The following is a 13,163-nucleotide window of genomic DNA, read 5'->3' as shown; positions in this document are numbered from 1 at the left end:
GGAAGGAGCTGATGCAATAGCCAGGATGGAAACTGACCCGGGGTAGTGATGAAGGGAAAAGGAGGGGCCTGGAACCCAGAGGGCTAGTCTGAACTGGGCCCTGCTCCCCAGGTGCAGCCTGGGTAACTCTCCCAGGATGTGTCACCTGCCAGGAGCTGATTTGCATCAACAGGAGTTTCTGCTCTGGGACTTTCCCAGACTGATGAAATTACAGGTTCAGGACTCAAAAAGGAATTAGTCACAGCACATGTGAGGTGGACCTGGCAGGGGCTGGAAACTTGGAGGGAGCAGAATCATGGGAAAGGGTGTGAGGGGAAAGATGGCCAATCCAGCTTGTAACCTGTGGGGAGGCTCCGCTTCCTCCTGAACCGGCTGGTCCCTCTAAAGCCCTAAATATCCTGATTAGGGAGGCTGCATACAGGATGCACTCAGTGAGCAGGCCTTAAAGGAGGCCAGGGTAAGCTGACACTCCCACAGCTTTCAGCAGGCCGAGGAGGAAGGGAGGGGACTCTGGGAGCCAAGATCTGCAGGTAGGAGGGAGTGAAGAAACCTAGGATGGGCCCTTTGAGGGACGGGAGCAATTGCTTTTGTCTGTATCAGAAAGCCAGACACACGGTTTAATAGATACTTGTTGTTTGCCTCTGGATCACACTAATAGGCCCTGAAAGCCTGTGGGATTCGAATCCCTATTCTCAGGTGTTTTAAGTAGTCGAATCTGGTTATGGAAATTTATAGGCTTTAGGGCTGAGGGTTAACCCCTATCCAAACTTTTAATTTCTTTTTTTCCCCTTAATTTTTTTCTAATTAATCAATTCTTTCCAATTCTAAGTTTTCATTTATAGGCTTTAGGTTAATCCCTATCCAACCTTTTAATTTCTTTTTTTCCTCAATTTTTTTCTAATTAAATTAATTTTCTAAATAATCAATTCTTTCTCATTTCTAATTCTAATTTTTTCATTTATAGGCTTTAGGGATGAGGTTTAACTCCTATCCAACCTTTTAATTCCTTTTTTTTTCCTCAATTTTTTTCTTATTACATATGAATTTCTTTCGTTTTTTTTTTTTTTAATTTTGAGTTCCAAATTCTCCTTCCCTCAACCTTCACTGAAAAAACAAGCAACTTGATAGAGATTATACATTTGCAACCGTTCAAAATACATTTCCATATCAGTCATATTGTGGAAGAAAACGGACAGAACAAGGAAGATAGAGCGACAGACAGTGCGCTTCGGTCTGCATTGGGGTCCCACGAGTCTTCCTCTGGAGGAGGGGAGCCTTGTTCTCCGTAAGGTTTCCCAGCTTGTCTGGGATCACTGCATTGCCCGGAATCGCTGTCACTCATAGGTGGTCGCCGATGTCACTGCGTCCCTTCTTCTGGCCCTGCTCGCTTCCGTCTGCACCCGGACAGGGAGGTCTTTCTGAGAGCGTCCGGCTTGTCGTTTCTCAGAGCCCGACAGCAGCCCCTCCACAACCAGCTTCGGCTTTGCAACTATCCTGCTCGCGCCCTTTGACCATTTATCGATTATACATCGGGCTCGTTTCTCTGTGTTTGGTACGTGGGGCCTTTGTCAGAGACGCGGCTGTAGCCCCCCCGCTTCCTGCTTTCCTTCCGAGCCTTGCCTGCGCGGCTTTTGCCGGTGCAGAACCTTTTGTGACCCGATGTAACCGGAACGAGCTGCTTCACATCCCGGGACGCTTTCCGCCCCTCTCTGAGGCCGGCCTTCACCTGTACAGAACAGGGACCGAAGCAGGGGTCCACACTCGCCCCTCCTCCGTTGTACAGGTTGGGGAAACTGAGGCAGCCTGGCCGAGGGGCACAGACGCAGATGGTGACTGAGGGGAGGCGGGAATCAGCTCTGCCGGCCGCGGCCGGAGTCCCCAGGCTTCCCTCCCTCCCCGGCCGGGCTCCGGTCCCCAGGCTTCCCTCCCCCCCCTCCCCGGGCCGGGCTCCGGTCCCCAGGCTTCCCCTCCCCCGGCCGGGCTCCCGGTCCCCAGGCTTCCCTCCCCCCCCGGGCCGGGCTCCGTCCCCAGGCTTCCTCCCCGGGCCCGGGCTCGGTGGCCCCTCCCGGCTGGGCCCGCCACCAGCGGCTGCGGTGCACACGGTGGGCCTGAAGTTGCAGGTGCCGGCAGCGGGAAAACTCTGCGCCGGCGGCGGGGGCGGGGCCGGGGCCGCGGACTACAAGCCGGGGGCTGCCGGGAGGAAGTGACGCCGGGCCGGCGGCGCGAGGCGCGAGCGGGACCGTGGCAGCGGCAGAAGCGGGAGCGGCGGCCCCGAGCGCCCTCGCCCGCCCCATGCGGGCCCCCCGCGCGCCCCGGTGAGGAGGCCCACGGCGAGCACGCGGGCGCCCCGGGGGCTCGGGCCAGGCGGGTGGGTGGCTGGCGCGCGCCCCGAACTCGGGGAGGGTCCGGGGGGCCCCGCGGGGCTTTGCCAACTTGTCAGTGCCGGGACCAGCGGCCCCGCCTCCGTCTCCTCTCTGCGGAGCGGGGGCGCTTCCCAACATCTAGCGGGTCACTCCCTGACCTCTGGGGGCGGGGCCTTTGGGCCGGGCACACAGCAGGTGCTCAGCAGAGCCGGCCTCCCCTCCCCCGCCCTCCGCACCCCTGGCCCTGCCCCCCCTCCCCGGCCCCTCACCTCAGGGGCCGCCCGCCAGCGCGTCCCTTCCCGGCCCTTCTCACAGCAGGGAAGCCGGGGCGGGGAAGGAAGAGACGGCTTGTGGGGCGCAGTCGGGATTCGGGCCGCATCATGGACCTCTCCCAGCTCTGCGCGCTGCTGGCGCTGCTGGCAATGGCCCGCGCGGGGGCCTCCGACCCAGCCGGGACCAGCCCGCCGGCCGGCCTCGAGATCTGTGTCCTTCCAGGGGGGGAGGGCGGGGCGCTAGGCTGAGGAGCCTCGAGATCTGTATCCTTCCGGGGGCGCTAGGCTAGAGGCGCGGCTGCGCGGGAAGGGCTCCGGCGGGGGAGACGCGCGCTGGAGGCGGCAGTGAGGGGGGCGTGCCGGGCAGGGGGCACAGCCCGGGCAAGTGCCCGGAGGCCGGAGATAGACGGCCCGAGGCCGGCCTAGCCCGAGCCCCTTGTTGCTCCCAGCTGGAGCTTGGCCCCCGGCCGAGGGCCTTGTCCGCGTGGGGCTTGGCTCTGGGGCCTTTGGTGACTGAGCCTGTGCCCTTTCCCAAGGAGCAGGCCCGCCCCCCAGGGGCTCTGCGGAGGGGGAGCTTCAGGGGCTGTGGTCTCCTTCTCACTGAGAAGAGGAGGAGACTGAGGCTCCCGCGGGGGGGTGCTTGTCCAAGGCCAGGGCTAGCAAGCCTCGATCGTCCAGCAAACAGTGTCTTCGGTGCCTTGGGGCCGGTAGGAGACAGCAGAGCGCTGGGCTCAGTCAGGAAGAGAGTTCCGATCCTGCCTGGGACGCCAGCCGTAAGAGCCCGCACAAACCACGGCCCTCCGCCTGCCTCACTTTCCCCAGTTGCAAAATAGAGCTGATGCCATCGCCTCCCTCCTCGGGTTGTTGTGAGAACGGCCCTGGGCGCAGAGCTGGAACGGAGTAGGCCCTTGAAAATGCTTGTTTCCTTCCCACGTTTCGGGCCCATGGCCCAGTTCCAGCCATTCTGAGCCTCTCTCTCGGTTTCTCCCTGTCTCTCCCCCCTTCATTTTCCTCCGTGTCTCTCTCTCTCTCTCTTCTCTCTGGTCCTCCTCCTCTGTTTCTCTCTTCTCTGTTTCTCTCCCTCCCTTCCTTTCCTCTCTCTCTCTCTCTCTTCTCTCTCTGTTTCCTCCTCTCGTTCTCTCTCTTTCTGTCTCTCCTCCCCCTCCTTTTCTTTCTCTTTCTCTGTTCTCTCTCTCTCTCTCTTCTGTTTCTCTCTCTCTTTTTCTCTTTCTCTCTCTTTTCTCTCCTCTCTTCTTTTTTTCTTTTCTCTCTCTCTCTCTCTCTTTCTCTTTTGTCTCTCTCTGTCTCTCTCTCTCTGTCTCTCTCTGTGTCTCTCTCTGTCTCTCTCTCTCTCTCTCTCTCTGTGTGTCTCTCTCTGTTTCTCTCTCTCTGTTTCTCTCCCCCCTTCATTTTCCTCCATCTCTCTCTCTCTCCCCCCTTTCTCTTCCCTCCCTCCTTTTTCTTTCTCCATCTTTCTCGCTGTCTCTCGCATACACACAAACTTCTAGATGACACACACACCCCCTTATTACCTCAGCCGCCACTAGCTCCCCCGGTAGAGTGCGTTCTCAGCGGGCAGGGCCGGTCTCCTCTCCGTCCTTGCCCCTGCTCGGTGCCCGTCCTGCCAGGTGGGCAATGAAAGGGCATTTCATGCGGTGTTCTGCCAAGGCGTTCCAGCCTTAACCAGGGCCTCAGACAAGAAGTTGTTTGCAGTGAAACGCAAGGACCAGATGAAGGCCCTGAAGAACCTCATCGAGCTGAACGACATCCACCAGCAGTACAAGATCATCGACGTCATGCTCAAGGGGCTCTTCAAGGTCAGCCCTCAGAGCGGGTCCGGGGCGGGCAACCCCGTGGGATGGGGCCTTTGGGATTATGGACCCCATTCAGGGATGAGCCAACTGAGGTCCGCCCAGGGAGGAAGGGCCATTTGTGAGCTCTGACTGCAGGGGGGGAGCTCCCTGCAGCCCTGCTTCCTTAGGGGACTGGCTCCAGGCCCCTTCTTCTGTGAGCATTATTAAGCGCCTGCTGTTTGTTGGCCAGGAATCACACTCTGGAGGAGATTGTCTCTGGGACAAGCAGACAGGTAAACAGACCCAAGTCAGAGAGGTCCGGGTGGGAGCTGGAAGCACCTGAGCCAGGCTGGGAAGGAGCCAGGGATTTCTTCCAGGTCCGGGACAGGCCACTCATGGTCACAGAACAGCAGCAAGGCCAGTCCTGCTGGTATGTCCAGTACAACCAAGGGGGCGGTCGGGGAAAGCCAGCCCAGAGGGGCAGGGTCCCAGTGCCCAGCCCTCGGAGGCTCGCTCGCTCCACCGGTGATGTCCTGGGGAGTGTTCCCAGAGCGGCAGGGCTGTGGGCTCCTTTACCTAGTAGGTGCGGGGTGGCCCTCCCCAAGCCCCCGGGCTTCTCCCTCCCATATTACAGACACAAGTGGCTTGTGGAACAGGGGAGTTCTTATTGGCCAACCTCGGGGCCCTTCCTGCCTTTCTGCCCGCTACCCTTGACCTTGCCACCTGCCGGGGTGAGAGCTGCGATCTCATCCATGCTGAGAGTTCAGCTCCATCCCCCCTTCTCCAAGGGTTGCCATCATGAAGATCCCGGCTCTCCTGGGCAGGGGGATCACCTCCTGGCTCTGATCATCTCCCCCCCCCCTCCTGTTTCCTCTGGGGGTGCCCAGCCTCTCCCCTCTTGCTCTGCGTGAGGCAGGCAGAGGATCAGGGGTAGAGGGCAGCACCTGAGCCCCCTTCACTGACTGACACAAGAAGCCTGGGGCTCTCTGTTCAGGCTGAGAGGGAGACCCGGCCCCGGATCAGGAGGACAGGGTAGATCCCCATCTCACTTTTCCCCTCTGTAATGCGGGAGTCGTTCTTGTGGCTCTTGAGTCCCCTCCTGAGCTTGGGGGGGGGGGGTTGTCCATGGCTTTATTAAGCGCCCACCACGTGCCAGGCACTGAGCTAAGTGATGGGCACACAAAGCAAAGCAAGAAGGGTGCTCGTGGGTCTCCTCTGGTCCAGGACTGGGTGAGCCTGGCAGGGTTGGAGCCAGTGAGTCTTGGAGGCTGGCCCAGCCCTCAAGCTCTTCCCCCTGAAGGTTCAGGGATTAGGGGAGGCTTCGGACCCTGCCCTTATTACCTCATCCCCCATCCAGCCTCCCCATTGTGTCGTGAGGGTGGGATGTGGCAGGGCAGAGCCCAGGGCAGGGGCGGATTTCGGAGGATCCTCCGAACTAGGGAGAAAAGAGATAACTCCTCTCCTTCAGCCTCTTAAGTGCGGGTTAGCTCTTGGCCCAGTTAGGACTGTGGGCCTCCCTCCATGTGGCTGAGGAGGCTCCCTCGGCTACAAGGCCGAGAGCCCCGGAACGCCCCAAGGGTGGCAGGGAGGGCAGTGACTGCAGACAGAGGGAGGGACGGACGGGAGAAGGGAAGGACAGCACTTCAATGCTTTTTATTTGCTGGGCACTGGCCTGTGCAAACATTACCTCGTCTTCACAACAGGAGATAGTGTTATCCCCATTTTATAGATGAGGAAGCTGATGCAGACAGTGCGTAGGGGACTTGCCCAGGGTCCTACAGCTAGTAGGTATCAGGCTGGATTTGAACTTGGGGCCCAGTCCTCTGTGTATCGTGGTGCTCCCTGGCTGCCACTTCCTGAAAAGCCAGAGCTCAGTTTCCACATCTGTCAGATGAGAGGGTTAGAAGGACCGCAACTCTGAAGGACATGGGGGGGGAAGCCTGTATAAGCCACCCAGACGAGGTTGGGGAGGACTCTGGGGTCCACTGGAGACACGCTTCTGGGCGTGGGTTTGGTTGGATCTTGTCTAACTGGGCTTCTCTTTCTCACTTTCACTGTGGAGGAGGATGGATGGGGAGGCAGATAATTGTTGATTGGGGGGAAAAAAAAAGACATTTAACTTTATTTAAAAAAAAAAAGAGAGAGAGAGAGAGAGATGGTTGGTCTCTGACTTCTGGGGTCCCTGCTGGCTCTGAATTTGTGTGCCGGGATCTGCCTTTCTGGAGTCCCCTTCCTCCCCCTCCTTTCCTCCCTCCTCTTCCTTTACCCCCCTCCCCTTCTCTCTCTCCCCCTCCTCTTTCTCCCCCCTTTTCTTTCTCTCTCCTCCCTCTTCTCTCTTCCTTCCTCCTTCTCTTCTTCCTCTCTTTCCCTTCTCCCCCTCCTCCTCTCTTCTCCCCCCTCCTCCCCGCTCTGCATCCCCCCTCCCTAACCAGAACAGCCTAACCCCCTCCTGCCCATCTCCCAGGTGCTGGAAGACTCCCGGACCACCCTGGTGGCATCCGACATCTTCCCAGATGGTCCCTTCCCAGAGGACGAGAAGCTGAAGGACGGTAGGAACCCCCCGCCCCCCTCTCTCTGTTATTATCACTATGGAAATGCAGACGGGGAATCAGAATCTGAGCCCGGGTGAGCTCGGGCAGGCCCTTGGCTCCCCTGGATCTCGGTGCCTTTTCTGTCAGTCATGGGCCCCTGGGGCTGCCTGTTGGGGGTTCTTGGAGGCACGAGCCTGCGGCACCAGAGCAGTGCTCTGACATCTCCCGTTCCCGGTCACTGCCTCCTGCCAGGTAGGAGGGAGACCCTCGCAGGTTCTCTTTAAGGTGTAAAAAGTTGCGGACACATTTAGCCATAAGGCTACGGAAGCCTGGCATGGATACACAGGAGGAGGTCAGGCATAGTGGAGACCCACCGTGGGGACCCTGGGTTCAAGCCCCGTTCTCGGCCTGGGGCGCAGCAGCCCCACCCCCATCCTGCCAGGCATCCCAGTTTGTTGGATGCTGCTGCATCAGTGGGGATGGGGGAGCATACAATTGCTGAAACAATCCAGACCTGTCACTTTGACAGAAAGATTCTCTGTGTCCACTTCTTTTTCTCTCCCCCTTGACTTTCCCTTTTGTTCTGATTTTTCTCTCCCAAAATGATTTATGAAGCAATGTGTATTAAAGATAAACACATTTACTAGGGGAAAAAAAAAGAATTACCAAAATAAGATCTTGTCTATGAAGTGGGGCAGATTTTCCTAATTCCCCTTTCGTGACTATTCCTCCATTTTATAACCTTGTTTTTCTGGACTTTTCCCTCTTTCAGCCTTGTTTTTCTAGGTGCTCACACTAAGTTAAATGTCTTCATTCTAGACCTAGAAATAGCAATTAAGTCTTTCTGTTAAATTTTTGCTCATGTTAAAAATTGCTTTTCTTTCCCTCTCCCAATTTGGGAAAAAATAACCATAAATCCTTGCAACAAATATGCATAGTCAGAAAAAACCAATTCCTGTGTTGACCATGTCCAAAAATATAGTTTCTTCTTTCTGCTCCCCGAGTCCATCTTCTCTGTCCTCCCTTTTGTTATTTATGACATTATTGCCATTGTATTACCTGTGGTAGATCTGCTCACCTTGTTCTTCCCCAGTGATATAATCCCTCTCAAATCTCTTCAAATCCATTTTGTCATTTCTTCTGGCATGATATTCATATGCTGTAATTTGTGTATTCATTCCCCAGTTGAGAAAGAGTCCTTCACTTGCCATTTCTCCGCTTTATAAAAAGGGCTAAACCCACATGTGCAAAAATATAGAAATTTTGCTATGTTTCTTTTCCCTATTTCTTTAATCTCTGGGAAATAGGCCTTGTAGTGATACCTTTGAGTCAAAAGGTTTGCAGAGTTGAATTAATTTTGAATTATGGCCTCCCTGAATGGCCCGATTAATTCCCAGCTCTACTAACAATGCATGATAGGCCCGTTTTCCCACATCCCCTCCAACATTTGTCATTTCCATTTTTGTTCATCTGATGTTCTGATGTGATCTGATGTGATCTGATGTTCATCTGATGTGAGATGGAACCGGGGAATTGCTCTAATTTGCATTTTTCCTAATTTCCTATTAATTATTTGGAGCATTTTAAAAATATGGCTGCATAAACTTTTGATTTCTTCCCTTGAGAACCTACGCCATTTCTCAAATGGGGAATGGCTCTTATTCTTATAAATATGAATCTGTTCCCCATAGAACTTGGAAATGATACTAGAACAGAAGTTCTAGGAACTGTCGTCTTTTCTCTTTGTATCCCTAGTGTTTAGCACAATACTCCTTTTATCTTCTCTGAGTTTTTTTGCTGTTCGTTTAAGGGCATGTTCTCTTCTTGCTACCCACGGATCAAAAAGTGGATTACTTCCTTGCTTCTCTAATTTGTTTAGAACGTTACCTACCCTTTGTGTTCTCATTTGGTGGGAGATGTGTAGTGTGTCCCTAGTTTCTGCCAAACTACTTTCCAAGCTGTGGCTGGATGTACAGTGGGTAGAGCACTAGCCCTGAAGTCAGGAGGACCTGAGTTCAAATCTGGCTTCAGACACTTCCTACCTGTGTGACCCTGGGCAAGTCACTTAACCCCAATTGCTTCAGCAAAAACAAAAAAAACCAAACTATTTTCTAGTTTCCCAGCTGTTTTTGTCAATGAGTTTTTCCCTCGGGGCTACTGTGTCTATTTGCTTCTTTTTTTAAAAAAATTAAACTTTTTTTTTATTATAGCTTTTAATTTACAAGACATATGCATGGGTAATTTTTCAACACTGACCCTTGCAAAAGCTTCTGTTCCAACTTTTCCCCTCCTTCCCACCCCCTCCCCCAGATGGCAGGTAGTCCCATACGTGTTAAACATATTAAAATATTCCGTTTGCTTCTTTATACTGCATGAAGGAAGGAATTGTTCATGGCCGGGCTCGGTGTGGAGATAGAAGTAGAAAGTAAAACAGTGGATATTTTGGAGGCGTTCCCATTCTAATAACAGAGAGGGGAGGCTACGATGTACCTCCCATTGTATCATACCTTTCTCTTATGTGTGAGCAGGAGTTAGATCATGGCCAACGGATACCCTTCTCTACATTGTAATCGGGGTGTTCCCTGCAGAAAGCCCCGCGGGATTGATTTGGGGTCTGCCCCTGTGGTCTCTGGGGCTCAGTTTCCTTCTCTCAGGCAGAGCGAGGAGCCACATGCATGGGAGGGAGCATGAGGGCTCTCCCAGGGACACGGGCCTAAGGGAGCCTTGCCACCCTCCCCACACAGTTGGTGGGACGGACAAGGCCCGGTCCCTTGGGAGAACATCTTTGAGGCTGCAGGCGGAGTTAGCTGCTCTCTGCCCCAGGGGTAGCTTCGGATCAGCTTAAGGAATGGGGCTGGGCCAGGTCTAACCTCTCCCAGAGGCTGGAGAAGGGAGATGAGCCAGGCTCCAGGTCACCCTCCACCCCACCCGCAGGCTCTTTCTGCCTTCCTTAGGTGAATATCACAGAAACATGGGCTTAGGTCCAGAGGGCCCTGAGGGAAGCCAGGATTTTTAGATGAGGCTTGCCCAGAGTCCCCAAGTGCCCTGCTTGAGCCGACCTGGAGGAGACACCGTGTCCCAGCATGGGGTCCCAGCAGGAGGGCGTCCGGGAGATGAGGGCCAGTTCCCCGGCTTGGCGCTGACCCCGGCCCTCTCTCCCAGCCTTCTCTCACGTGGTGGAGAACACCGCCTTCTTCGGTGATGTCGCCCTGCGCTTCCCCAAGATCGTGCATCACTACTTTGACCGGAATTCCAACTGGAACCACCTGATCCGCTGGGGCATCAGCTTCTGCAACCAAACGGGCATCTTCGACCAGGGCACCTACTCCCAGCTTCTCAGCCTGGTGAGGCCCCTGGGGCGGAAGGGCGGGAGCCGGGATGGGTTCCCTGGCCCTTCCTCCTAGTCCTACCTGACCCCACCCAGTTCCGGCCTTCCCTCCGGCTCATCCCTTCTGTTCCCGCCCAGCTCTGGAGTCACTCACACTGCACATAACATAGCTCTGATTTGTCCGGTGATTTGAGGGTTAAATCCTGGCTCCCCCATAGTGCCCCTTTTACAGATGAGAAGACTGAGACTGAGCTGTAATTTGGGCCTTTGCCTTCCAGGACGGCGGTCCTTCTGCCTCTTGTGGAAGGACTTCTGCTATGTATTAGCTCTGCTGTCCTGGCTGGCTCTGTTTCCTTATTCGTTGCATGGGGAGGTGGGACAAGATGGCCTCCGAAGTCCTGGCTACGGTTCCACGAGCTGCGGCAGCTCATAAGGCTGAATTTGAACCCCAGAATGATTTCTATTGTCCCCTCTGGCACCCCAGTCTGGCCCCTCCCCCTCAGCCATTCCCGGGTCCTGTGACCCTGCCCCTCCCCAGGGCTTTCCCATCTTTCCCCTAAGCTTATTACAGAGTTATCACCAGGCATTTACATGCCAAAGAGACACCCTTTTCCCCACTTCCTTTGCTTTCACAAACCTGCCATTTTAATAGATAAATGGGGGAGGTCACCTGACCTGAGTGGCTACTTTAGGAGCATCAGCTCTGAATTAAGCCCTAAAAGGAGAGATCAGAACAAAGCACAGGGCAGGTAAACTGAGGCAGGTGTCCATGACGCTCTTTTGTTCTTGTGACCATGCAGATGGCTCAGGAGCTGGGGATTGGGGAGAGGTCCCCGGATTATAGGAATCCCTTTACAACAGACCACTCAGAGGTGAGTTGGGGCCCCCTAAGGACTGAGCTGTTGGGCTTCCTTGCCCTCCTGGGAGGACGGAAAGAGAATTATTTAGATTAAAAAAAAGGAGAGAGTTCGTTGACCCCTGTTCCCCTGAGGTTGAGTAGGGGTCGTGACTGGAGCTGCTGTGACTTCAGGGCGGGCAGGAGTCCATTTCCTGTGGACCATCACAGTTGTCCAGAGCATTGAGAGCCCATGATCCCCTGGGGTCAGTGGGCTTGCACCCAGTCTGCCTGGCTCTGGGGCTGCTTTCTCTGGTTACATGGACACAGACCCGATAAATACGTGGGGACGGGACACCGGGAAGGGCCTGGGAATTCTGGTTCCTTTGGGAAAGGCGGCTGGGTCAGAAGCCCTCCTGGGAAGCAAGGTCTGGGCCACTCTGAAGCCGCTCCCTTCTTTCCCGGCTAGACCTTCTCTGCTACAGACACCTTCCAGAAGGCCCTGAAGGATGAGGAGCGGCGCCGGAAGAAGGAGGAGAAGAGGAAGGAGATCCGAAAGGGCCCCCGAATCTCTCGCTCTCAGACAGAGTTATAGCCCAGTGCTTGCGCCCAGGCTGGCGGGCCGGGCTTCCCGAGGAGGAGGCGATGGGGCTGAAGGATGGGCTGCCTTGCCTCCCTCAGGATGGAGGATCTCCTGGCCTACCGGGGGACCGGCAGCTGAGACCGAAAGCCCTCATCCCAAAGGGAGGACCACAGTCCCTGCGGGAGTAAGGACGCCCCACCAGAAGGGGCCCAGGCTGCCCCTTTCAAGCCCGGAACCTTAATAAGCCCATTTTCTCCCTGGAGAATCGCTTGCCCTGCCAACCAAAGAAGTGGGTGGGCATCCTAGACTGAAGTGATCCAGGCTGGAGCCTCGGCCTGGCATCCCCTTTGCCAAGAGAGCCACATCAGGGGCACCTGCTGGGCTCCCTGGTACAACTCGCCGTGCCAAATGAGCCCGTTTTTGCAAAGACACAATAAATTCAGCAAGTTTTTTGGATACATCTCTGGCCCCTGATGGTTGATTGGGGAGGGGTGGGCATGGTTCCTGGATCCTGCGGCAGAGAGGGCAGCCCCTGGTGATGCTTTTAGAGGCAAAGGAAGAAGGAGCAGGGCCTAAGCAGCTGGGGGTACCCGGAATGGAACCGCCTGGACCTCCCATGGCACTTGTCCCGCTAGTGAGGGGTCCAGGCAGTGTGGCTGTCACCCCCGGGCTCTCACACTACTTGGCACACAGCAGGCGCTTCATAAATCCCTCCTCAGTGATTCAATCCAACAACTGGATAAGCTCCTACTGTGTGCATGCTGCTGGGTGCAAAGATGGAAAACAAGCCTGCCCTGTAGGGTGGGGCCTCAAACTTTTTTGTGACCCCTTTTCACCAGAGAAATTTTGTTTTACTTGACCCTACATGGGGAGATTTAAGAAGCTTACTACCATCTGGGGAGGGGGTGGGGGGAAAGGGGGAAAAATCGGAACTTGAGGTTTTGCAAGGGTCAAGTTGAAAAATTATCCGTGCCTATGTTTTGAAAATAAAGAGCTTCAATTTAAAAGAAATTTAGAAACAAAACCAAAAAAAGCCTTGGTCTGGGGCAGGGGGGCTTAGCCTGAAGTCCAAGAATTAGTTTCATGAGGCTTAGAAAGAACTCTGATGAGGAAAAAATTCTTAATTTTCACTAATCTCATGTGAAAGCTAGTCAGTCCGCAAGCGTTTATTAAGTACCTACTTACTATGTGCTAAGCAGAAGTACTGGGGCAGGAAAAGCAAAAACAACTTCTGTCCTCGAGGAGTTCACAATCTAACCTGGATTTGCCTCAAGTTTTTAAAAGAGAAGGGCTCCACGAGACAAAAATACAGGTGTAGGCCGGCACTTTGGGGAGTCCAAAGGGAGTACATGAAATAAAAATGATTTTCCTACTAACACTTGGCATTTTAATGTCGAATATGGTGCCCCTGTAACCATGGAAGAGAGCATTAGCTTCCTGGACAGTCCTCAGTATGGC

At 54.8% G+C, this 13,163-nt stretch overlaps 1 protein-coding gene across 1 annotated transcript; it reads left to right on the top strand.

Moving 5' to 3' along the window:
* Positions 1-2,723: 2,723 nt before the first annotated feature.
* On the top strand, positions 2,724-12,165 carry CCDC134 (coiled-coil domain containing 134). Its single transcript, XM_031940687.1, has 6 exons — positions 2,724-2,846; positions 4,331-4,452; positions 6,893-6,977; positions 10,122-10,303; positions 11,088-11,159; positions 11,592-12,165. The coding sequence occupies exons 1-6, from the start codon at positions 2,744-2,746 to the stop codon at positions 11,715-11,717; spliced, it is 690 nt and encodes a 229-aa protein (XP_031796547.1). The 5' UTR covers positions 2,724-2,743; the 3' UTR covers positions 11,718-12,165.
* Positions 12,166-13,163: the final 998 nt, after the last annotated feature.

This window comes from Sarcophilus harrisii, chromosome 5, assembly GCF_902635505.1.
Source record: "Sarcophilus harrisii chromosome 5, mSarHar1.11, whole genome shotgun sequence".
NCBI lineage: Eukaryota > Metazoa > Chordata > Mammalia > Dasyuromorphia > Dasyuridae > Sarcophilus > Sarcophilus harrisii.
Note: the sequence above shows the minus strand (reverse complement) of the source record. Positions and strands in the feature narration are given on the sequence as shown.

Coding starts and splice junctions, on each gene's coding strand:
- CCDC134 (XM_031940687.1), top strand. CDS start 2,744: ATGGACCTCTCCCAGCTCTGCGCGCTGCTGGCGCTGCTGGCAATGGCC. Junction 2,847..4,330: donor GCCGGCCGGCCTCGAGATCT/GTGTCCTTCCAG, acceptor CCAGGGCCTCAG/ACAAGAAGTTGTTTGCAGTG. Junction 4,453..6,892: donor TGCTCAAGGGGCTCTTCAAG/GTCAGCCCTCAG, acceptor CCCATCTCCCAG/GTGCTGGAAGACTCCCGGAC.